The sequence below is a fragment of the Salvelinus alpinus genome, chromosome 4 (genome assembly GCF_045679555.1).
Source record: "Salvelinus alpinus chromosome 4, SLU_Salpinus.1, whole genome shotgun sequence".
Classification (NCBI taxonomy): domain Eukaryota; kingdom Metazoa; phylum Chordata; class Actinopteri; order Salmoniformes; family Salmonidae; genus Salvelinus; species Salvelinus alpinus.
The window spans coordinates 23,004,258-23,029,257 of NC_092089.1; the positions used below are offsets into that span (position 1 = coordinate 23,004,258).

General features: G+C 42.7%; 1 protein-coding gene across 5 annotated transcripts in view; it reads left to right on the top strand.

Annotated features, from left to right (window-relative positions):
* fhod3b (formin homology 2 domain containing 3b) overlaps positions 1-25,000 on the top strand; it is a 240,357-nt gene that overhangs the window by 197,280 nt on the left and 18,077 nt on the right. For 2 of the 5 annotated variants that reach the window (XM_071396071.1, XM_071396072.1), the window contains exons 7-20: positions 1-91; positions 4,525-4,619; positions 4,820-4,963; positions 5,208-5,464; positions 8,984-9,079; positions 11,780-11,830; positions 15,684-15,857; positions 16,041-16,175; positions 17,095-17,145; positions 18,606-18,814; positions 19,792-20,385; positions 20,688-21,661; positions 22,905-23,063; positions 24,520-24,702. The exon at positions 1-91 is cut by the window's left edge and continues 21 nt beyond it. In XM_071396071.1, the coding sequence (XP_071252172.1) occupies positions 1-91; positions 4,525-4,619; positions 4,820-4,963; positions 5,208-5,464; positions 8,984-9,079; positions 11,780-11,830; positions 15,684-15,857; positions 16,041-16,175; positions 17,095-17,145; positions 18,606-18,814; positions 19,792-20,385; positions 20,688-21,661; positions 22,905-23,063; positions 24,520-24,702 (3,213 nt within the window). The remainder of the gene's footprint in view (positions 92-4,524; positions 4,620-4,819; positions 4,964-5,207; positions 5,465-8,983; positions 9,080-11,779; positions 11,831-15,683; positions 15,858-16,040; positions 16,176-17,094; positions 17,146-18,605; positions 18,815-19,791; positions 20,386-20,687; positions 21,662-22,904; positions 23,064-24,519; positions 24,703-25,000) is intronic. The other 3 variants (XM_071396076.1, XM_071396073.1, XM_071396074.1) reach the window with 3 other exon arrangements.

Genomic DNA, 25,000 nt, shown 5'->3' on the forward strand with positions numbered 1-25,000 from the left:
GCTCTGAAACTGTTACTGGTGTTTGTGGAGTACACTGAACCCAACACTGCCCTGCTCATCCATGCTGTCAACACCGCGGACACCAAGAGAGGTAGGAGAGACCAGACCACTACCCTATACACACACACACACACACCACACACACACATTGTAGACACCACGGGAGGTAAGTGTGTGTGTTTATTGAAAAAGACTGTAACGCTCTCCTCTGGTGGGGTTCAGTTACCTGCCTCTGTAAAAGCCCCACATTGTGTCCTCTCCAGTAGTGGAGGGAGGTGTGTGTGTCTCAACTCTGTCTAAGCCCATCACTCCTGTGGCTGTGTAAGGAGAGAGAACCTGATACCAGGAGCTCTGGGTAAGACTGAGACGGTCCATGACCCCACTGTCTGACTGCAGCGCTGCCTCACACACACACGCACACACACACACACACACACACACACACACACACACGGATACTACTACCCTGGAAACTGTTCAGGACACTTGAGCTGCCTCCAACTAGTCCAACTGTACATGATCTACTCCTGATATCATTCCTGTTTCAGCTTCTATTAGTCTGATATTACATTATCTACTCCTGATATCATTACTGTTTCAGCTTCTATTAGTCTAATATTACATGATCTACTCCTGAGATCATTACTGTTTCAGCTTCTATTAGTCTAATATTACATGATCTACTCCTGATATCATTACTGTTTCAGCTTCTATTAGTCTAATATTACATGATCTACTCCTGATATCATTACTGTTTCAGCTTCTATTAGTCTAATATTACATGATCTACTCCTGATATCATTACTGTTTCAGCTTCTATTAGTCTAATATTACATGATCTACTCCTGATATCATTACTGTTTCAGCTTCTATTAGTCTAATATTACATGATCTACTCCTGATATCATTACTGTTTCAGCTTCTATTAGTCTAATATTACATGATCTACTCCTGATATCATTACTGTTTCAGCTTCTATTAGTCTAATATTACATGATCTACTCCTGATATCATTACTGTTTCAGCTTCTATTAGTCTAATATTACATGATCTACTCCTGATATCATTACTGTTTCAGCTTCTATTAGTCTAATATTACATGATCTACTCCTGATATCATTACTGTTTCAGCTTCTATTAGTCTAATATTACATGATCTACTCCTGATATCATTACTGTTTCAGCTTCTATTAGTCTAATATTTCATGATCTACTCCTGATATCATTACTGTTTCAGCTTCTATTAGTCTAATATTACATGATCTACTCCTGATATCATTACTGTTTTAACTTCTATTAGTCTAATATTATATGATCTACTCCTGATATCATTACTGTTTCAGCTTCTATTAGTCTAATATTACATGATCTACTCCTGATATCATTACTGTTTCAGCTTCTATTAGTCTAATATTACATGATCTACTCCTGATATCATTACTGTTTCAGCTTCTATTAGTCTAATATTACATGATCTACTCCTGATATCATTACTGTTTCAGCTTCTATTAGTCTAATATTACATGATCTACTCCTGATATCATTACTGTTTCAGCTTCTATTAGTCTAATATTACATGATCTACTCCTGATATCATTACTGTTTCAGCTTCTATTAGTCTAATATTACATGATCTACTCCTGATATCATTACTGTTTCAGCTTCTATTAGTCTAATATTTCATGATCTACTCCTGATATCATTACAGTTTCAGCTTCTATTAGTCTAATATTACATGATCTACTCCTGATATCATTACTGTTTCAGCTTCTATTAGTCTAATATTTCATGATCTACTCCTGATATCATTCCTGTTTCAGCTTCTATTAGTCTAATATTACATGATCTACTCCTGATATCATTACTGTTTCAGCTTCTATTAGTCTAATATTACATGATCTACTCCTGATATCATTACTGTTTCAGCTTCTATTAGTCTAATATTACATGATCTACTCCTGATATCATTACTGTTTCAGCTTCTATTAGTCTAATATTACATGATCTACTCCTGATATCATTACTGTTTCAGCTTCTATTAGTCTAATATTACATGATCTACTCCTGATATCATTACTGTTTCAGCTTCTATTAGTCTAATATTACATGATCTACTCCTGATATCATTACTGTTTCAGCTTCTATTAGTCTGATATTACATGATCTACTCCTGATATCATTACTGTTTCAGCTTCTATTAGTCTGATATTACATGATCTACTCCTGATATCATTACTGTTTCAGCTTCTATTAGTCTAATATTACATGATCTACTCCTGATATCATTCCTGTTTCAGCTTCTATTAGTCTAATATTACATGATCTACTCCTGATATCATTACTGTTTCAGCTTCTATTAGTCTAATATTACATGATCTACTCCTGATATCATTACTGTTTCAGCTTCTATTAGTCTAATATTACATGATCTACTCCTGATATCATTACTGTTTCAGCTTCTATTAGTCTAATATTACATGATCTACTCCTGATATCATTACTGTTTCAGCTTCTATTAGTCTAATATTACATGATCTACTCCTGATAACATTACTGTTTCAGCTTCTATTAGTCTAATATTACATGATCTACTCCTGATATCATTACTGTTTCAGCTTCTATTAGTCTAATATTACATGATCTACTCCTGATATCATTCCTGTTTCAGCTTCTATTAGTCTAATATTACATGATCTACTCCTGATATCATTACTGTTTCAGCTTCTATTAGTCTAATATTACATGATCTACTCCTGATATCATTACTGTTTCAGCTTCTATTAGTCTAATATTACATGATCTACTCCTGATATCATTACTGTTTCAGCTTCTATTAGTCTAATATTACATGATCTACTCCTGATATCATTACTGTTTCAGCTTCTATTAGTCTAATATTACATGATCTACTCCTGATATCATCACTGTTTTAACTTCTATTAGTCTAATATTACATGATCTACTCCTGATATCATTACTGTTTCAGCTTCTATTAGTCTAATATTACATGATCTACTCCTGATATCATTACTGTTTCAGCTTCTATTAGTCTAAAATTACATGATCTACTCCTGATATCATTACTGTTTCAGCTTCTATTAGTCTAATATTACATGATCTACTCCTGATATCATTACTGTTTCAGCTTCTATTAGTCTAATATTTCATGATCTACTCCTGATATCATTACTGTTTCAGCTTCTATTAGTCTAATATTACATGATCTACTCCTGATATCATTACTGTTTCAACTTCTATTAGTCTAATATTACATGATCTACTCCTGATATCATTCCTGTTTCAACTTCTATTAGTCTAATATTACATGATCTGCTCCTGATATCATTACTGTTTCAGCTTCTATTAGTCTAATATTTCATGATCTACTCCTGAGATCATTACTGTTTCAGCTTCTATTAGTCTAATATTACATGATCTACTCCTGATATCATTACTGTTTCAGCTTCTATTAGTCTAATATTACATGATCTACTCCTGATATCATTACTGTTTCAGCTTCTATTAGTCTAATATTACATGATCTACTCCTGATATCATTACTGTTTCAGCTTCTATTAGTCTAATATTACATGATCTACTCCTGATATCATTACTGTTTCAGCTTCTATTAGTCTAATATTACATGATCTACTCCTGATATCATTACAGTTTCAGCTTCTATTAGTCTAATATTACATAATCTACTCCTGATATCATTACTGTTTCAACTTCTATTAGTCTAATATTTCATGATCTACTCCTGATATCATTACAGTTTCAGCTTCTATTAGTCTAATATTACATAATCTACTCCTGATATCATTACTGTTTCAGCTTCTATTAGTCTAATATTACATGATCTACTCCTGATATCATTACAGTTTCAGCTTCTATTAGTCTAATATTACATAATCTACTCCTGATATCATTACTGTTTCAACTTCTATTAGTCTAATATTTCATGATCTACTCCTGATATCATTACTGTTTCAACGTCTATTAGTCTAATTTTACATGATCTTCTCCTGATATCATAACTGTTTCAGCTTCTATTAGTCTAATATTACATGATCTACTCCTGATATCATTACTGTTTCAACTTCTATTAGTCTAATATTTCATGATCTACTCCTGATATCATTACTGTTTCAGCTTCTATTAGTCTAATATTATATGATCTACTCCTGATATCATTACTGTTTCAACTTCTATTAGTCTAATTTTACATGATCTACTCCTGATATCATTACTGTTTCAGCTTCTATTAGTCTGATATTACATTATCTACTCCTGATATCATTACTGTTTCAGCTTCTATTAGTCTAATATTACATGATCTACTCCTGATATCATTACTGTTTCAGCTTCTATTAGTCTTATATTTCATGATCTACTCCTGATATCCATATCGTTTTGTTTAAAGTGTATTTTCTCTATATACTGTATATGGTTAATTTGAATGCAGAGCATAGGTGGATTGTGGTACCTTTGGACCGACTGTGTGGTGCATGCTTTGTGGTGCAGGCTGTAAGCTGTGGTCCAATGCCATGGAGATTCTGGAGGAGAAGGATGGGGTGGACACAGAGCTGCTGGTGTATGCCATGACCCTCATCAACAAGGTCGGTCTCTCTCTCTCTTCATTCCTCTCTCTCTCTTCATCTCTTTTTCTCTCTCTCTCAATTTTTTTTTCTCTCTCTACATTTCACTCGCATCTCTTTGTCTTTTATTTCTTTCTCTCTTTCTACATCTCTCTCTTTACAACTCTCTCTCTCTTTCTTTCTCTCCCTCCCAAATTATGACATTTGTGTGTGTGTTTCAGACTCTAGCGGGCCTGCCTGACCAGGACTCATTCTATGACGTGGTGGACTGTTTGGAGGAGCAGGGCATGGAGGCCATGTCTCAGAGACACCGAAGCAGGAAGGGAACAGACCTGGACCTCATGGAGCAGTTTAACATTTACGAGGTACCTCCACCTCCTCGGCTTAGTGGAATTCACTTCCTGGCTTAGCCTCTTAACTAGTTTGTTGTTGAAACACTACCAGAGCGCTATAGGTACAAATCTTGGTCAAATATACAAATAAATACTTGACAAGCTTGATTTAGTTTGTCCTCAATGGGACCAATGAAATAGTCCTAAAGTGTTGACCCATGTCTGCTAGGGACCTCATGTCCCCTGCTAGTCTAACTGTTCCCTGTTGTGCCTCCAGACTGCTCTGCGCCACGAGGACGGGGACGACGAGAGCCAGCCGCCTACCGTGGGTCGGAAGAACCGGCGGCGTGCCAGCGTGGGGGGCACCAACGACCGGCGAGGCCTGGAGAGGAGACGCAGCCGGAGACACTCCCTCCAGAATGGGAGAGGCCTCACCTCGGCCCCCGCTTCTCCCAGCAGCCCTCACTCTCACGGGGGACACAACGGTAGCTTTCTGCCCTTCGGAGGTCAGGGCATCGACGACGTTAGCGAAAGGTGAGTTGGAGCGGAGGAGAGTGGGTGATGGGGGGGGAAAACAGGAGAAGGGCGGGGGAGAGGTAGAAAGTGTGAATGGGTTAAAGGGAGAAGCATATCCCTGCTTCTGTTATTAACTAAAACTTGCCAATATGATCTTAAATGGTCAGCTGAAATGGTTCGGTTTATTTTTACTTCACTACCCATAGAAATCAACTGTGAGGAACGGGAAAACACACAGATGATTCTGGATACATGATACAGTTCAGAACAGGAAAGGGTTTGACTGCCAGTGTAGTATTACGTTACAGTCTTGTACAGATGTGTGTGTTCCAACCAGAGCCAATATGAATGAAGAATGTCATTATATAGTTATAAAAGAGAGACAGGGCATGGGCTGCTGTTTCAAAGTGATGTTTAGATTCATCTTCAGACTGTCAACAACATTTTGTGACCTCGTGGAGCTGCTGAAGGAAATAGGAAGCTTCTGTAAACAGTGATAGGCGTTATTAGGAATTATTAGGAGTTATTATTAATTATTAGGAGTTATTATTGGTTATTAGGAGTTATTATTAGTTATTACTGTGCTCGTGTCCCAAATGGCACCCTATTACCTATGTAGTGCACTACTTTTGGCAGTAAAGGTACCATTTGGGATGCATCCCTGTATGTGTCTGTCACAAGTCATGTTTCCCTTTGAGGGAATGTTTGTTGAATTTCAACCAACACTGCAATAGTTTTACTTCAATAATGTTAATGTGTACACAGCCACTAGGAATTCACACTTAACTAAAGCAAAATAATAATGCGTTTATTTTTTGTGTGATACAATTTGACTACCGGTCTGGTATGCCCAATACAGTAACAGAAATGGTCTTTGTCTTTGCCTAAAGAAATGATTATTTGTGAACTCTCTGTCCCAGTGTTATAAACTCACTGGACAAGAACAGGGCTAGAATTGTTCTTAACTGATCATTTCTTACTGATAATAAGTATAGTACATCTAATATGATAAGAAGTTCTCTGTTAACCACCACAGGTACGTTACATTTAAACATGTTGGCCATTCGGCAGACACTCTTCTCCAGAGTGACTTACAGTCAGTGCATTCAACTAAGTTAAATAAGGCAACCACATATCACAGTCATTACAAACCTTACTCATAACCTTCCTATGTTTCAAGATGAAGGACCAATGATGTAAAACTGTACTACAGCGCCTTCATAAAGTATTCCTTCCCCTTGACTTATTACACATTTTGTTGTGTTTCAGCCTGAATTCAAACGTCATTACATTTTTTTTCTCTCTCACCCATCTCCACACAGTACCCCATAATGACCAAGTGAAAACATGTTTTTAGAAATGTTTGCAAATCTATTGAAATTGAAATACTGCAATATCTCATTTAGATAAGTATTCACATACTTTGTAGAAGCACCTTTGGCAGTGATTTCAGCTGTGAGTCTTTCTGGGTAAGTCTCTAAGAGCTTCCACACATGGATTGTGTAACATTTAACCATTATTCTTTTCAAAATTCTTCAAGCTCTGTCAAATTGGTTGTTAATTATTGCTAGACAACAGTTTTCAGGTCTTGCCATAGATTTTCAAACAGATTTGTAAGTCTAAACTGTAACTGGGCCACTCAGGAACATTCACTGTCTTCTTGTTAAGCAACTCGTGTAGATTTGGCCTTGTGCTTTAGGTTATTGTCCTTCTGAAAAGTGAATTCATCTCCCAGTGTCTGGTGATAAGCAGACTGAACTAAGTTTTCCTCTAGGATTTAGCTCCATTCCATTTATTTTTTTATCCTGAAAAATGATTATAAGCATACCCATAACATGATGCAACCACCACTATGCTTAAAAATATGGAGAGTGGTACAATGTGTTGTATTAGATTTGCCCCAAACATAAAACTTTGTATTCAGGACAAAAAGGGAATTGCTTTGTGACATTTTTTGCAGTATTACTTTAGTGCCTTGTTGCAAAAAGGATGCATGTTTTGGAATATTTTTTATTCTGTACAGGCTTCCTTTTCACTCTGTCAATTAGGTTAGTATTGTGGAGTAACTACAATGTTGTTGATCCATCCTCATTTTCCTCCTATCACAGCCATTAAACTCTGTAACTGTTTTAAAGTCACCATTGGCCTCATACTTTGTAGTGACTGGGTGTATTGATACACCACCCAAAGTGTAATTAATATTCACCATGCTCAAAGGGATATTCAATGTCTGCTTTTTTATTTTGACCTATCTACCAATAGGTGCGAGGCATTGGAAAACCTCCCTGGTCTTTGTAGGTTCTTCAAATTTAAAAAAATGCACTACTTAGGGACCTTCCAGATAATTGTATGTGTGGGGTACAGAGATGAGGTAGTCATTCAAAAAATCATGTTAAACACTATTATTGCACACAGAGCAATGTATTATGTGACTTGTTCAGCACATGTTTACTCCTGAACTTATTTCAGCTTGCCATAACAAAGGGATTGAATACTTATTGACTCAAGACATTTCAGCTTTTCATTTTTAATCAATTTGTTAAAAAAATATATATTCAGGCTGTAGCACAACAAAATGTGGAAAAAGTCAAGGGGTCATTTCTGAAGGCACAGTGTGATGGCTACCTTTCACCCTGCCACACACAGCATCATACTGTCCACCATTAGTAATGACAGTTATTTTTAACTAGCATTTCTGGTAGCATTTCTGTTAGCGCTCCAGTTCAGTTCTGCAGATAGTTCAATTGAACCCAGAGGGCTATATGATACTGACTCCCATCAGTCCAGTCCACCACACACAGGAAATTCAGACCGCCTTTGAAGATCAGTGTTTTCCATATCGGTAATGAAACACAGGCGGGCGGGTCAGAGGAAACTTGGCAGCACAATGGGACTAGAAGGACTCTCGTATGCATATGATGTATGCGACAATCCTTTATCAATTAAAACCCTCCAGATATGACCACACAGTCACAGCCTAGTCAATGGTTGTGTCCCAAGTGGCACCATTCTCCTACATTGTGCACTACTTTTGACCAAAGCCCATATGGCTCTGGTCAAAAGTAGTGCACTATATAGGGAATAGGGTGCCGTTTGGGATGTACACTATGATCATTGATCAACCTCTGGTCCGGGGACCGTTACTGGTCCCTAAGATGTTACTGGCTGGTCCAGAGCTGCTGGTGTATGCCAGATGGTTAGCTGACATTGATTTAGTCAGTTCTCATGCTGTTTTTTAACGTTATCAAGCACTGTATGTAATGAATGAAATGAGGACATACTAACTAAAAGCTTTGAACCTCTTTGAACTATACTGCCTTGTGTACACATTTTTAGGTCCCTTGTCAGTTTTGACAGGGCGTGCTGTGTGTACTGCATTCTGTCTGTCAGTTCTTTGTCTCTTTATCTGGACAGTTTTCTACTGTATTTTGTTCATGTTGTCTGTTGCAATTTCTCCTCCTTTTCCTCTTTCTACTCTTTCCCGTCTATTTTCTCCCTCCCCTCCCCTCCATCCATCCCTCCACCCCTCCTTTTCAGAGAGGAGGAAGAGGATGAGGAGGAAGAGGAGGATGAGGATGAGGAAGATGATGAGAGTCATGATATCACAGAGACCACTAGAAAGGGCTTCCACAGGTATTTCAGGAAAACAGGTTTTCCCCCAAATAGAACCTCTTCTTCCATATCTTTCTTTCAGTCTTGTCCTCCATCCATCTCTCCCTTACTGGACGATATATAGTGGTGTTAGCAGTGTATGGGTGTGTTAGAACTACAAAAAAAGCATATCTGTTATTGTAAACGTGTAATGTATTCCCCTTGGATATACCCCACCCCCTTTGTCCTCCCCTATGCTCTGTTACTCTGTTGTTATAGCACGGTGCCCGTGCAGGCAGTAGAGGACTCCTCTAGCTTGTGTTCTCCTTTTCACTGTATGGTCAACCTCATCCCTGACGCCTCAGCCGCCTCAGCGAGAGAGAGAGAGTGTGGCCATGGCCAGCCCTATGGCCCCTGTGTCCACTCCCCCTAGAAACACTGGCTCTAACCCCCAGGATGTCTCTCCCAGTCCCAGATCTACCTCCCTGGTCATAGCTCTGGGCTGGGGGAGACTGCCAGGCACTGCCCACCCTCTGGGCCAACAGCACAGCACCTCTGTACCCTCCTCTTCCTCCTTCTCCTGCTCCTCCTCCCCCTCGAGGGGACGTAGTCAGTCCTACCTCCAACCGCCCAAGCCCCTCCCCCACCCCCTCCCACTCCCCCCTGACGTGGACCTGAGCCAGGTGTCTGCCTCTGCTGGGGCCGAGGAGTGTGTTGAGAGGGGCGTGGCCAGACAACAGCGCTACAGGTAGAGGTGCAGCAGCAACAGGAGCTATACAGTTCACTTCTTCACCTCTGGCATTACATTCACTATGAAGGAATACCTCCCCAACTCTTAAATATACACTGTCATCCCTCAACACTGGTGTCTGTGTCTTCATGTCTGCCTGGCTTGCTCCCTCACAATCCATTTGGCTGAGAAGCTGCTGTACTGAATGTCTTTTGGACAGGGGTATAGACAGTGTTAATGTCTACCGTGTCAGACAGATTCTGTGTTGTCGAGTCATATTTGCTTTACGGCACTTGTAGATGGTCTCCCTCATGCATGTTATGTATGCTTTAGCTTGTGTCCAGTTGAACACATCTTTAGCTTGCCTCGCCATTCCTTTGACCTTTAAAGGCCCAGTGCAGTAAAACATTTGCTTTTCCTGTGTTGTATATATATTTCCACACTATGAGGTTGGAATAATACTGTGAAATTGTGAAAATACCCTTTTAGTGTAAGAACTGATTGGAAAGACAGCCTTAAATCTCCTCCTGTTATGATGGGATGATTTGGCCTGTCTGCTGACATCACCAGGCGGTAAATGAGTTTCAGAAATGAAACACCACATCTACATTTAACCATTCGTTAGAAAAAATGACAATGCATAGTCTTGGCATTAGGGCTCTGCTCCTTCAGGCTAGCTCACTGCCAGAGCCAAGCATCATATGAAGATGATCAAATAAGTGCAGGCAGTGAGCACGACATGCTGTATCAAATCCCCTGAAGGAAGAAACACAGAACCCACAGGTGGAGGCTGGGGTGCTGGTGGGATATCAGAATCAGCAAGCATAGCGAGTAACAGCTAGTTACAGCAACAACGACAGCAAGAGACACCAGTGCATGCATTCACGTGCCATCCAGCATCCAGGAAGCATGTGTACAACTGGTCAACTTAAATAGACTGAATGGAAGTAGAGTGTGAATCCAATTGGTGCAATATCTGCTGATGCGATCAGCTGATGTCACCACACTGGGGTTTCCCTTCTGAACCGGCTCCACTTTATTAATAGACCAATAAGAAAGAGATTTACAAACCTCTCTGCCAATAACAGCTAGTTTTCAGTTTCCCCCTCCGTACTCAAACCACTCCCAGATAGTCCTAGCTAAATTCTTGCTTGAGAAATTGCTCTTTCCTAAGAAGCTATTTTTGTTTATTTTTGACCATTTGAACTGAAAAAAAAATCACTGAGGTACTATAAAAACGTCTGCATTGGGCCTTTTAAAGATAGTTTAACACCAGGTGCCCAGTAGGCTGCTACATTTTCCTGTCCGCTGTGTTTTATTTGATGTTGCTTCTATCATCCATCCCGGATGGCACGCATACACAGAAAAAAAAGAAAGAGAAGAATTTGAACAAAGACGTATCATTTCCTTGACTGAGTCAGCTGCTAGATGTGCAACTCCAGTTGAGAACACTACGTTTTCCTGACATTTACTGCTCATCTGTCTTTCATTGTGGCGTTGCACCACAGTTAAACCCAGACATGCCTAGAAAATAAAATTCAAGAATGAAAACGCACCATAACTCACGTTTGAGTGTCTCTTAGATGTCTGTGTAATGTTGTGTGGAGCTGCAGCAATAGAGATAGGATGGAAAGTAGTGGGGCCATATTGTGACCAGGCCAGAAGTGCCTCAGTGTGTAGGCCTACAGTAGAGCACCCCCTACCTCCTATCCCATATCATCCTAGTCTTAATGACCCACCAGGAAGTACAGGTCTTTTAACTGTGGGCTTTATGGGAATTTTAAAATGGTTTGATTGTTTTTAAAGAGTATGTAGAGTCTGTGTTGGTGGGGGAGGGGCAGAAATATTCTCTTGCTTCTTGGAATCACCATGTATCTTGCTACTATCCGTTCAGTCAATCGTTCTCCAGACTTCCGTTTTCTTTGTGTTTAACCCTTGCATGCTTCTTTCCTTCATTACAATTTGTACTTGACTGTCCCTCTCCTCTCTCTCTCCTCACTGTTTCCCTTCAGCAGCCAAACAGCTGTATTGTATACATCTAGAGCACCCGTTAGTGCTGGAAGGTAAGACTTAGCCTCCAGGTTAACACTAGTCTTATAGTCTTATAGGTAAGACTTAGCCGCTAGGTTAACACTAGTCTTATAGGTAAGACTTATCCTCCAGGTTAACACTAGTCTTATAGTCTTATAGGTAAGACTTAGCCTCCAGGTTAACACTAGTCTTATAGTCTTATAGGTAACACTTAGCCGCTAGGTTAACACTAGTCTTATAGGTAAGACTTAGCCTCCAGGTTAATACTAGTCTTATAGTCTTATAGGTAAGACTTAGCCTCCATGTTAACACTAGTCGTATAGTCTTATAGGTAAGACTTAGCCTCCTGTTTAACACTAGTCTTATAGGTAAGACTTAGCCTCCAGGTTAACACTAGTCTTATAGGTAAGTCTTAGCCTCCAGGTTAATACTAGTCTTATAGTCTTAAAGGTAAGACTTAGGCTCTAGGTTAACACTAGTCTTATAGTCTTATAGGTAAGACTTAGCCTCCAGGTTAACACTAGTCTTATAGTCTTATAGGTAAGACTTAGCCTCCAGGTTAACACTAGTCTTATAGTCTTGTAGTTAAGACTTAGCCTCCAGGTTGACACTAGTCTTATAGTCTTATAGGTAAGACTTAGCCTCCAGGTTAACACTAGTCTTATAGTCTTATAGGTAAGACTTAGCCTCCAGGTTAACACTAGTCTTATAGGTAAGACTTAGCCTCCAGGTTAATACTAGTCTTATAGGTAAGTCTTAGCCTCCAGGTTAACACTAGTCTTATAGTCTTATAGGTAAGTCTTAGCCTCCAGGTTAACACTAGTCTTATAGTCTTATAGGTAAGACTTAGGCTCTAGGATAGTACTAGTCTTATAGTCTTATAGGTAAGACTTGGGCTCTAGGATAATACTAGTCGTATAGTCTTATAGGTAACACTTAGCCTCCAGGTTAACACTAGTGTTATAGTCTTATAGGTAACAGTTAGCCTCCAGGTTAACACTAGTCTTATAGTCTTATAGGTAAGACTTAGCCTCCAGGTTAACACTAGTCTTATAGTCTTATTGGTAAGACTTGGCCTCTGCTATCTTAGGGCATCTATTTAGATACTGTACACGCATGGGGGGTTGAGGGGAATTCGGTTCCCTTTAGTGAAACAAATTTCTACATGAAACTAATTTCTACATCTCTAAATGCTATTTTTAGCTGAATTCCTAGTGATTTGACAGTGGTGACCTGGACACCCTGGAGATTTAAATGATGCGTCAGTCCTTTCCAACTGTATCAAACACACCATGACATGGCAGTGAACCCTGCTGCTGCATGCTGAGCACCTCTTGGAATGCAGCGCTGCTTGCTTCACTATCTCATTCAACAGAGCCATTAAGAAGCACCTTAAAAAGCAGCAGGGTTGTTTAGGGGTCAGCTCTGCTCTTGAGTCATTTCCTCCCTTAAGTTGAATCCCACTCAAGTTCCGCTGCTCTTGGCTGTGTGCTTGTCTTGGGTGTCTGGCGACTGCCTTTCAGAACCTCCACAGGCAGAGGAAGTGTCCCAATCTCTTATATTTCATGTTTAAAAATATATATTTTACCAGGCAAGTCAGTTAACAACAAATTCTTATTTACAATGACAGCCAACCAGGGAACAGTGGGTTAAACTGCCTTGTTCAGGGGTAGAACGACAGATTTTTACCTTGTCAGCGCGGGGATTCGATCCAGCAACCTCCCGGTTACTGGCCCAACACTCTAACCACTAGGCTACCTGCCGCCCCTTATATAGTGCAATACCTTTGACCAGAGCCCGTAGGGCACTATATTGGGAATAGGGTGCCATTTGTGCTGCCCAGAGAGAGTGGAATAAGCCTGATGCCTCCTGGCTGCTGATGCCAGCTGCACAGAGAGAGTGGAATAAGCCTGATGCCTCCTGGCTGCTGATGCCAGCTGCCCAGAGAGTGGAATAAGCCTGATGCCTCCTGGCTGCTGATGCCAGCTGCCAAGAGAGTGGAATAAGCCTGATGCCTCCTGGCTGCCGATGCCAGCTGCCAAGAGAGTGGAATAAGCCTGATGCCTCCTGGCTGCCGTAGCCAGCTGCCAAGAGAGTGGAATAAGCCTGATGCCTCCTGGCTGCCGATGCCAGCTGCCCAGAGAGAGTGGAATAAGCCTGATGCCTCCTGGCTGCTGATGCCAGCTGCCCAGAGAGAGTGGAATAAGCCTGATGCCTCCTGGCTGCTGATGCCAGCTGCCCAGAGAGAGTGGAATAAGCCTGATGCCTCCTGGCTGCTGATGCCAGCTGCCCAGAGAGAGTGGAATAAGCCTGATGCCTCCTGGCTGCTGATGCCAGCTGCCCAGAGAGAGTGGAATAAGCCTGATGCCTCCTGGCTGCCGTAGCCAGCTGCCAAGAGAGTGGAATAAGCCTGATGCCTCCTGGCTGCCGATGCCAGCTGCCCAGAGAGAGTGGAATAAGCCTGATGCCTCCTGGCTGCTGATGCCAGCTGCCCAGAGAGTGGAATAAGCCTGATGCCTCCTGGCTGCTGATGCCAGCTGCCCAGAGAGAGTGGAATAAGCCTGATGCCTCCTGGCTGCTGATGCCAGCTGCCCAGAGAGAGTGGAATAAGCCTGATGCCTCCTGGCTGCTGATGCCAGCTGCCCAGAGAGAGTGGAATAAGCCTGATGACTCCTGGCTGCTGATGCCAGCTGCCCAGAGAGAGTGGAATAAGCCTGATGCCTCCTGGCTGCTGATGCCAGCTGCCCAGAGAGAGTGGAATAAGCCTGATGACTCCTGGCTGCTGATGCCAGCTGCCCAGAGAGAGTGGAATAAGCCTGATGCCTCCTGGCTGCTGATGCCAGCTGCCCAGAGAGAGTGGAATAAGCCTGATGCCTCCTGGCTGCTGATGCCAGCTGCCCAGAGAGAGTGGAATAAGCCTGATGCCTCCTGGTTGCTGATGCCAGCTGCCCAGAGAGAGTGGAATAAGCCTGATGCCTCCTGGCTGCTGATGCCAGCTGCCCAGAGAGTGGAATAAGCCTGATGCCTCCTGGCTGCTGATGCCAGCTGCCCAGAGAGAGTGGAATAAGCCTGATGCCTCCTGGCTGCTGATGCCAGCTGCCCAGAGAGAGTGCTAGCAAGGCTGTCCTCATAGAGCAGTGTGAGATGTGTGATGACCGTGGTGATAAACCTATAGAAACCTATACTGTCAGTGTATACCCATGATGCGAATAGGTCTCATGGTCATACACAGAACTACAGTCAGCCTTGGTTAGTCAACACTGTACAACCACAGCTATTTAACATACAGTGGGAAAGGTTAAGTTTAGTTTAGTTTATTAATTCGACCATTTAAAAAAACAAGCACACATAAAACTTGAAAAAGCCATACATGCACATGAATAAAATCATTGAGGATAACGCACAATAAAGTCTGGGACTTATTTCCATTGTGGTCCTCTTGAGACATGGCTAGACAAGACCGAACACAGTATGGCAGTGAAATAATAAAACAAAAACATAGAAGAAGAACATCTATCTCATCATTCCAGTTACATCATAGGAGGTATTCATATGGGCACAGAAGACATCAAACATATTTTTACTTTATTTTTAAAGCTGTCCAGGGAGGACGTTGTTTTTATAGGCACATGTGTCTGGTCTTTTTTGACACCATACTTTGAGTTAGTGAATGTCACACAGTGACCGAATCAGAGCCAAAAGTTGGGCTGAGTCCCAAATGGCACCCTATTCCCTTTATAGTGCGTTACTTTTGACAAGGGCCCATAGGGCTCTGGTTAAAAGTAGTGCACTATATAGGGAATAGGGTGCCATTTGAGACACACCTCCGTAGTGTTGGGAATTATAACCGTGAATAACAATGTTTCCTCCTCCTGTTGTTTCCAGCCGACACATAGGCCACGTCATGGCGCTCCCTGGCAGGTCCCAGGGTGTAGCCAGCGCCAGCGCCCCCACCACCCCTGTAAACCGCTCCCAGGGTGTTGCCAGCGCCCCCACCACCCCTGTACACCGCACCTTTGCCACCTCAGGGGCCCCACAGCTGGACTCCAAGCCTGACAGGTCAGCACTCAATCAATCAATCAATCAATCAATTAAATAAGCCACCTCTGTGTATGAGTTCCAGACCTGGATTGAAACATTATTTATTTTCTTTCAAATAATTTAGGTGCGCTTGTTTTAGCTTGCCCAGTGTAATAGGACCAATGGAAAAGTAATATGGTCTTCCTCTGTTGGGTTACCCAGACCTTCTCTGGGGAGCTTGTTGTCCTCCTCCTACAGACAACACCAGGAGTCTCTGACTGCAGAGAGAGAGAGGAGGAGACAAGAGAGGGAGGAACGACTGCAGAAAATCGAGAGGGAGGAGAGGACCCGCTTCAAGTGAGTCCCAACCTGCATCACATCACACTACTCATAGATGGAACTATCCTTTTGACGTTTACATTGCAGTTCAGTTCCCTCATTAAAAGTCCCAAACCAATTCACCAGAATCAAACACGGAACTACTTTGTCCACAGATTTTTACACTTATCTGTAAGGTTACCGGCTGGAGTGATGTAGTTTTATCTGGGATGAATAAGAGTCTGAGCCTTGTTCCACAATATATCAGACGAGTTGGAGATGTTTAGAGACTGGACATACTTGTCTGTCTGTCTGTTTATTGTGGTCATCAGTCAGGGACATACTGTGGATCTAAGGAGGAGATACATGGTCTGCATCCCAAATGGAGCTCTACTGGGCCATAGGTCTCTGGTCAAAAGTAGGGCACTTATTATGGGATAGGGTGCAATTTGGGGTGCAGCCATGGAAACGTTGGTTCGGCAGAAAACAAAGTCCTGTTGGCCTGCCTTTTACTTGTTTTCTATGGCCATATAAAGAGCTGGATGTCAGACGGAGCGCTGGAAAGCTCCTCTGGTCTGTGTGTCTCCTCTGTCATGTCAGACTATTTCTCTCCCACAGTATCTACATCTATTCACACTGTCTCATTGGTTAACTAAGGATGTCTTTTAAAAAGGTACTATAGAATGTGAATGAAAACAAATATGAATTGATATGCACAATAAGATATAGATCTCACATTCTTTACACATACTGTCTCTCTGTCTCTCTGTCTCTCTCTCTCTCTCTCTCTCTCTCTCTCTCTCTCTCTCTCTCTCTCTCTCTCTCTCTCTCTCTCTCTCTCTCTCTCTCTCTCTCTCTCTCTCTCTCTCTCTCTCTCTCTCTCTCTCTCTCTCTCTCTCTCTCTCTCTCTCTCTCTCTCTCTCTCTCTCTCACACTCACTTACTTGGAACATTATCAGTCGGGATTACATGGACAAGAGGGAAGAGACAAGACAGGCCAGAGAAGAGAGGTATGTTGTCTACTTTCATTTCTAATATACAAATAGACACAGTGCTCTCTAGCAATGTAGATTCTATAATCATTCAGATAGACACAGTGCTTTATATCAATTAAGATTCTAGAATCATTCAGATAGACACAGTGCTTTATATCAATTAAGATTCTAGAATCATTCAGATAGACACAGTGCTTTATATCAATTAAGATTCTAGAATCATTCAGATAGACACAGTGCTTTATATCAATGGAGATTCTAGAATCATTCAGATAGACACAGTGCTTTATATCAATGGAGATTCTAGAATCATTCAGATAGACACAGTGCTTTATATCAATTAAGATTCTATAATCATTCAGATAGACACAGTGCTTTATATCAATTAAGATTCTAGAATCAGTCAGATAGACACAGTGCTTTATATCAATTAAGATTCTAGAATCATTCAGATAGACACAGTGCTTTATATCAATTAAGATTCTAGAATCATTCAGATAGACACAGTGCTTTATATCAATTAAGATTCTATAATCAGTCAGATAGACACAGTGCTTTATATCAATTAAGATTCTAGAATCATTCAGATAGACACAGTGCTTTATATCAATTAAGATTCTAGAATCATTCAGATAGACACAGTGCTTTATATAAATGTAGAGTCAAGAATCATTCAGATAGACAGTGTGCTCTATATAAATGTAGATTCTAGAATCATTCAGATAGACACTGTGCTCCATATAAATCTAGATTCTAGAATCATTCAGCTGTAATAAGTACAACAGAAAGACTCTGACATGAGGGAGTAATATGCCTTGAAACCTTTTTGAGGAGAATTGTTAGCAGATGTAGAACAAGTCAGGCTCAGCCTCTGGGCCGAAATATAGGTGTCAGGCCCCCTCTAGACCTGCTGCTGTGCATTAAGACATCTACAACTGAATGGGACGAGGGGTGGAATTGGCTTTAAGTCATGGATACGCTCCAGATAAGGTAGGCTATGTGTAATGTACCACCTTCCAGACGTATGTATGATCAGTGTTATTTAAAACAGGAATCCTAGGTTATGTTTGGTGCCTTTTTTAAATGTATGTCCAGTAAATTGATAGGATTTTCAGTCCCGTACCTCTGACTGAATAGAGTGTGACGTCTAAATCAAGATGAAACACTGTTATCAGACCCATCTGTGGAGAAGTCTAGGTAGTATACTGTAGGTATCTTCAACATTTATGTGTCAATTAAGCACCTGGAGAAATCCGAGAAGCATCACAGAGTCCCAGACATTTGGCCACTGTTTCAGAAAAGGAAGTGTGAGGGAAGTGAATACAGTATATTACTGGTAGGGGGTGGCAGTAGCCTCGAGGTTAGAGAAGCAGGAATCGTCTCCTACCCCCATGAGATAGAGATGATATAACAATAGACCTAAACAGGTGGAGTAACATCCTTTCTGAAGAATATTCTGTGACTTCCTCTTCCAGATATAAGTGCGTTGAGAGGGTCGCAGCAGAGGAGTATGAGAAAGAGAGAGAGCGCGCGAGAGCGCCACCTAGGGGGCGCACAGAGATCACCCTGAGTCTGAGCCCCACCCCCTCCAGTCGCTCCGCCTCCCCCCGCTGTGCCACGCCCTCCTCCAACGCCTCTCCGGAAGAGGCTGGCCCCATTCCATCCCAGACATCCCAGACGCAGGGTAAATAACATTTTCCAAACATTTAACCAATATTAAAGCTCCCATCCCAGACTCAGAGTAACATCACATTCTCCAAACATTTAACAATCATTACCGGTCCAGAGAAGTTTTATGTATTTGTTCCCGGGGTCTGAATTAACACATGGAGGGTGAGTCACTCACACTGGAATTAGAGTCAGCTGGACTAATGATGGCTGCATGTTGTCTGTTGGGCAAAAAAATCAGCAGGACTTGATAAGAAAAGGATTTAATTATTGTTTTTCTGTGTGCTTCAGAATGAGGTGTCTGTAAGTGTATGTTGCTAAATCCCAAATATGTTTTAGGATGGGATGGACATTACTTTAGCTGCCTGTGGGAAAATGCTTTGCATGATGGTTTGAAATGTAGTGAGAGGCTAGCTTTTAGGTCCCAGGCATACCCCAGTGATTTGTATGTGATTGTAGTGTGGTTTTGGCTGTGGTAGCGCCAGCCGCTAGGGCGTGGAACTCTTAATATGGGGTTCCATTCACATTCTACAGTAGGAGCCAGGAAGAGGTGTGGTGGACTGTGGACTACAGCACTGACCATAGAGGGACAAGCCTTTCAATACCTCACAGACTCAGTTATGATGATACATGAATGAATATCATGAGAACTAGATGTTGCTAGTCTGGGGTGGTTATTCTAATCCACCAAAATGGGATAATGGGATCAAATGAGATGTCGAATCTAATTTCGAAACACATTGTCATCATAGCTGTTAATTCATTTCCTGTAACATTCAATGAAGTACGAATATACATGCTTAACGACTTGTGCTCCGGACCAAAATCTAGACAATTTATCATTTTAATTCATTAAATGTCACAGAGGAATTTTATGGGATTTACATTATAAACAAGAGCATTTAAAAATGATATCAGACAATATTGAAAAGGCACACAATGGAAACCCTTAAAGTAGCGTTCTGTTTTGTTTGGTCCTGTTTTCTCTACCAGGAAGTGAAGTAGACGTAGAGCCAAGCCGTGACCTTCAGACTAGAACTACAAGTCCAGCGCCAGAGTTAATAGTATCAGGACCTTCTCCAGAACCCACAGAGCCCCCCTCCCAAACCCCCTCGGCGCCAGGCGAGGAGCAGGCAGAGACAGAGACGCAGACAGAGAAGCAGGAAGTAACTGAAGTTGAGCCCAAGCAGGAAGTACTAGAGCTAGTGGAGTTAGCGGTAGATGAACAGACACAGGGTAAAGAGCAGGAAGAAAGTGAGGAGGAGGGTAAGGAGGAAGAGAGACAGTCAGGGAATGAGGTGGAGGGAGAAGAGAAGGTAGAAGAGGAGGTAGAGGTAGAGGGAGAAGAGGTGGAGATAGAGGATGTAGAAGTGGTAGAGATAGAGGTGGAGGAGGAGGGAGAGAGGGAGCAGGCTGCGTCGGAGGAGAGGGAGGTGGAGGAGAGACTGGTCCTCCTCAGTGAGAAGGAAAGGCAGAACGAGGAAGTGAATGAGAAGGACAACTGTTCTGCCTCCAGTATCTCCTCAGCCAGTAGCACTCTGGAGAGAGAGGAGAGGGAGGAGAAAGTCAACAGCAACCATGAACCAGGTACCAGCTGCCCACCAGCAGGAAATACAGACTTTAGGACACTTGGCCTTTTATGACTTAACATATGACTTGTGATTTGTGCCCATACTGTAAATGGAACACTTGCTGATCTTCCATATGCTGTACATCAGTAGGCAAACATTGAAGTTCAACTCATGTCAGAACATTTCATTCTGCCCATGCTCTCATTTCAGTTTCTGATATATAGATCTGCTCTCTATTCTGTTCTGAAGGCTAGCAATCCAATAGTATTCCAATAGTAATCCAATCCACCCTTCCTCCTTGTGTTTGTCCTCCTCTAGGCCAGTGCATTAAGGAGGAAGACGTGAATGGGCAGTGCAGCAAGATCCTCAACAGCAAGCGCTTCATGCTGGACATGCTCTATGCCCAGAACAAGACCACTGCCGACGAGGACGAAGAGAAGGCGGGAGAGACGGAACAGACTGAGAAATGCAAAGAGGGGATGGAGACGTCATCACTGGAGGGTCAGGACGGGTCGTCGGTGGCCAGCCTAGCCAGTCGTATCTCTACACTTGAGGCCAGCAGGCAGGCCTGCGAGGAGAATGTCAAGAAGATGGAGGTGCAACACCTGGAAAACCAGGGGAGCGTCAGGGCCGTGGCCGAGAAATTTGGAGACCTTGTTAAAAGCCTTGTGTCGCCTCACGAGCTGGAGGCATTGGAGAAGCAGCAGCAGGGCCAGCTTCAACCTGATAAAGACAAAGCTCCTCCGGCCCCGTCCTCCTCTCCCCTACCTCCGAAGAAGGAGTCAGATTATATCTGGGACCAGCTGATGGCAGCCCCCAGGGAGCTGCGTATTAAAGAGATGGACTTTACAGACCTGGCAGACGAGGATGATCTGGACATCCTAGACGTGGACAGTGTGCTGATGGGCTCCAGTGACCTGATGATCCCTCCCCCTCCTCCCTGTCTCTCCGCCCTGCCCCCTCCCCCTCCCCTGGGCCTGTTTGGCTGCCCCCCACCCCCTCCTGTCCCTGGCATGATGCCCCCTCCCCCGCCCTTCATGCCCCCCGGACCCGCCCAGCCCTACCCGGGGTCCCCCCAGCTGAGCCGGGGGACAGGGGAGCCCCCTCTGTTCCAGAAGAAGAAGAAGACTATCCGTCTCTTCTGGAACGAGGTAAGGCCCATGGACGGCCAGTACAGGAACCACAAGCGTTGTAGAGAGTCTCTCTGGTCCAAACTGGAGCCGGTCAAAGTGGACACGTCCAAGCTGGAACACCTGTTTGAAACAAAGTCCAAGGAGCTGCCTGTTACCAAGGTACCTTTGTTGACTGGTTTGGTCCTACATATTTATACGTAGAGGAAATGTATGTGGTTTGCTCAAGAAATTCATTTGTGAAATGATGTCACTTAAAGCATTTAGGGGCGGTTTCCCGGACACAGATTAAGACTAGTCCAGGAAACAGCCCCATAGATGTTTCCAACTTGTCCTCTTCCTCCAGAGCACATAGGTTTAGACATAAGGATCTACTATCCACACCTTCTGTTCTGTATACACTCAGCAGAATAGCACTAACCAGCTTCGCCGTGTTGGTAAAGGCTGACCTGGATGTTGTCTGCTCTGGTTGGATTCTCAAAGCTGACAGAGGGAACTATGTTTTCTCTTCATAATTCACTGTTTCTTTCTGTGTGTGTGTGTTTTGGTTTTGTCCATTGAGCCTGTTGAGCTGGACCCCCGTGTTCATGCTTCATGCTTCTCTCATCCACAGCAACAAACGTAGTGCCATTTGTAGGGAACAGGGTGCCACTTGGGACGTAACCCTGCTGTCCATGGTGACGTTCTGACTACGCCCCGCACCACGCTGTCTCCTGCTTCAAACTATTGAAGAATGCAGTGCAGGATTTAAACCAGATTGTCTTAAATGTACTCTAGGTCACCCCTGTCGTCCGACCTGCTAGTAGACAGAATGATGGAATGTGATGGATTCCCTCTAGTATCTTGTCAACATCATCAAAGGTGCAGCCTGTCTTCTATAAACTTTTCTCCGTCACTTTAAACTCGACTGACTCTGAGATGGTCCAAAACTGAAAGCAGGAGGGATATATATAAATATAGATGTAGCTAGATATACTGTAGAGAGGCCAACCGCACAGGGAGATCAGATCTACTATAAAAGGTCATATACAGTATTATAGTCACACAGTTTTGGTCCCTTGCCCTGATCCATTGTGATTCTGAGTGTTTCAACATTTGATCTCACCGTCATTTGTTCATGGTGTATTTTTATGTTGGAAGTTTTATGGGATCCCTGAACTGATTTTATGTATAATACATTTGCAAAAATGTCTAAAAACCTGTTTTTGCTTTGTCATTATGGGGTTTTCTGTGTAGATTGATGAGGAAAATGTTTTATTTAATGCATTTTAGAATAAGGCTGTAATGTAATAAAATGTGGAAAACGTGAAGGGGTCTGAATACTTTTCCGAATGCACTGTATGGTATAATACTAGTACTTTATTATTGTTAATATAATGTCCTGTTTCTGTGTATCTCTACTCAGAAAACAGCAGTGGATGGGAAACGACAAGAGATTATTGTCCTGGACTCCAAACGGAGCAATGCCATCAACATCGGGCTGACCGTCCTCCCCCCTCCCCGCACCATCAAGACAGCCATCCTCAACTTTGACGAGTACGCTTTGAACAAGGAGGGGATCGAGGTAAGCTGCATGTGACATGGTATATTGAAATGATTGGGCTATTATGATTATATATCCTAGTCGTTATCGATGTGTATCTCTAGCAAAGTCACTGTAACCATTATCTCTTGAGTGTGAATCTGTGATGTCTAGTAATCTCAATGAAAGCATGTTGGAAAAACATGTGTCTGTGTATCTGTACAGTCAATACTGAAAACACTGCTTATTTCTGCCAAAGAAACAAGTAATTTACTTCAACTAAGTCCAAAAATAAACTTGGTTTCACTTAAAACCTGCACAAAAAAAGACATATGTTTCCAATGTATTTCCACAACCAACTTTTCACTCCAAGAAATGTATGTTCTCAATGATTTGGGACTGGCTGTGGTCGGTGTGGACATGTCATGTGGTTTCTCAGCTGGAAGCCTGGAATCTTAGCTAATCTCATATAATTAATTATTGGTACGTACCATTAAAAGTTAGCTACACATGCATATTTAACGATGCTTTTCTAACCATAATATAGACCTGTGGAGGACTTCAGATGGTGTAAATAATGATTCATGTTGCATCTCCTCAGTCTTATATAATCTGCTGTACTCTTCCATCGTTTCCATGGGAACATTCTAATTTAGAGGAGAGGAGCACTGTAATGTACTGCTCCACCTTCCACGTCTATTTCTCACAGACAGACAGCAGCAGAAAGGTAGAACGTTCAGATGTCTGACAAGGTTGGAGGCCAAGGCAGGAATTATTATTTTTCCAATAGCAAATATGTTCGTTGATAATAAAAAAATAACTGGAAATTAGAAACATTCCATCTCTCCCACCACTCATCTCTATCTCCATCCCTCCCTTTCCTCTTCTCCTTCAACTCCCCCTTTCCTCTCCCACCACTCATCTCTATCTCCATCCCTCCCTTTCCTCTTCTCCTTCAACTCCCCCTTTCCTCTCCCACCACTCATCTCTATCTCCATCCCTCCCTTTCCTCTTCTCCTTCAACTCCCCCTTTCCTCTCCCACCACTCATCTCTATCTCCATCCCTCCCTTTCCTCTTCTCCTTCAACTCCCCCTTTCCTCTCCCACCACTCATCTCTATCTCCATCCCTCCCTTTCCTCTTCTCCTTCAACTCCCCCTTTCCTCTCCCATATGCACGTCCAGCCTCCCTTTCTTCTCCTCCTTCAAATCCCTCCTTTCCTCTCCTCCTTCAACTCTGGTCCAGCCTCTCCAACCTAATGTGTGTGTGTGTGTGTGTGTGTGTGTGTGTGTGTGTGTGTGTGTGTGTGTGTGTGTGTGTGTGTGTGTGTGTGTGTGTGTGTGTGTGTGTGTGTGTGTGTGTGTGTGTGTGTGTGTGTGTGTGTGTGTGTGTGTGTGTGTGTGTGTGTGTGTGTGTGTAACTGAGGGGTTGGTACAGCAGCAGAGACATTTATGTCTCGTATGGATTCATGAAGTCGTCTTCTTGTCCTCCTTTCCTAGAAAATCCTGACGATGATCCCCACGGAGGAGGAGAAGCAGAGGATCCAGGATGCTCAGCTGGTGAACCCTGACGTCCCCCTGGGATCAGCAGAGCAGTTCCTCCTCACCCTGTCCTCCATCACGGAGCTGTCCGCCCGGCTGCAGCTCTGGGCCTTCAAGATGGACTACGAGGTCACGGAGAAGGTCAGAGCACCGCCACCTTTCTGTCATCACCGCACCAATTCCTATAAATGGAGTCATGCACTACCTCACACTTCCTACGTGTACATCATCATAATCGGCGGATTGTGCAATACAAGAGAGAATTGTTGGATATGAATATGGATTGGCTTGTCGTAGTTCACATACCAAGGTGTCGTAGTTAAGGAAATAGGTGTTGATTTCCATATAGCACCTGACTCCTCTATGGTTGTTACTGATTGTCCGTTGTTGTTGAACATACGGGTTCAACAAAGAACAACATGAATTATTCCTGGATGTT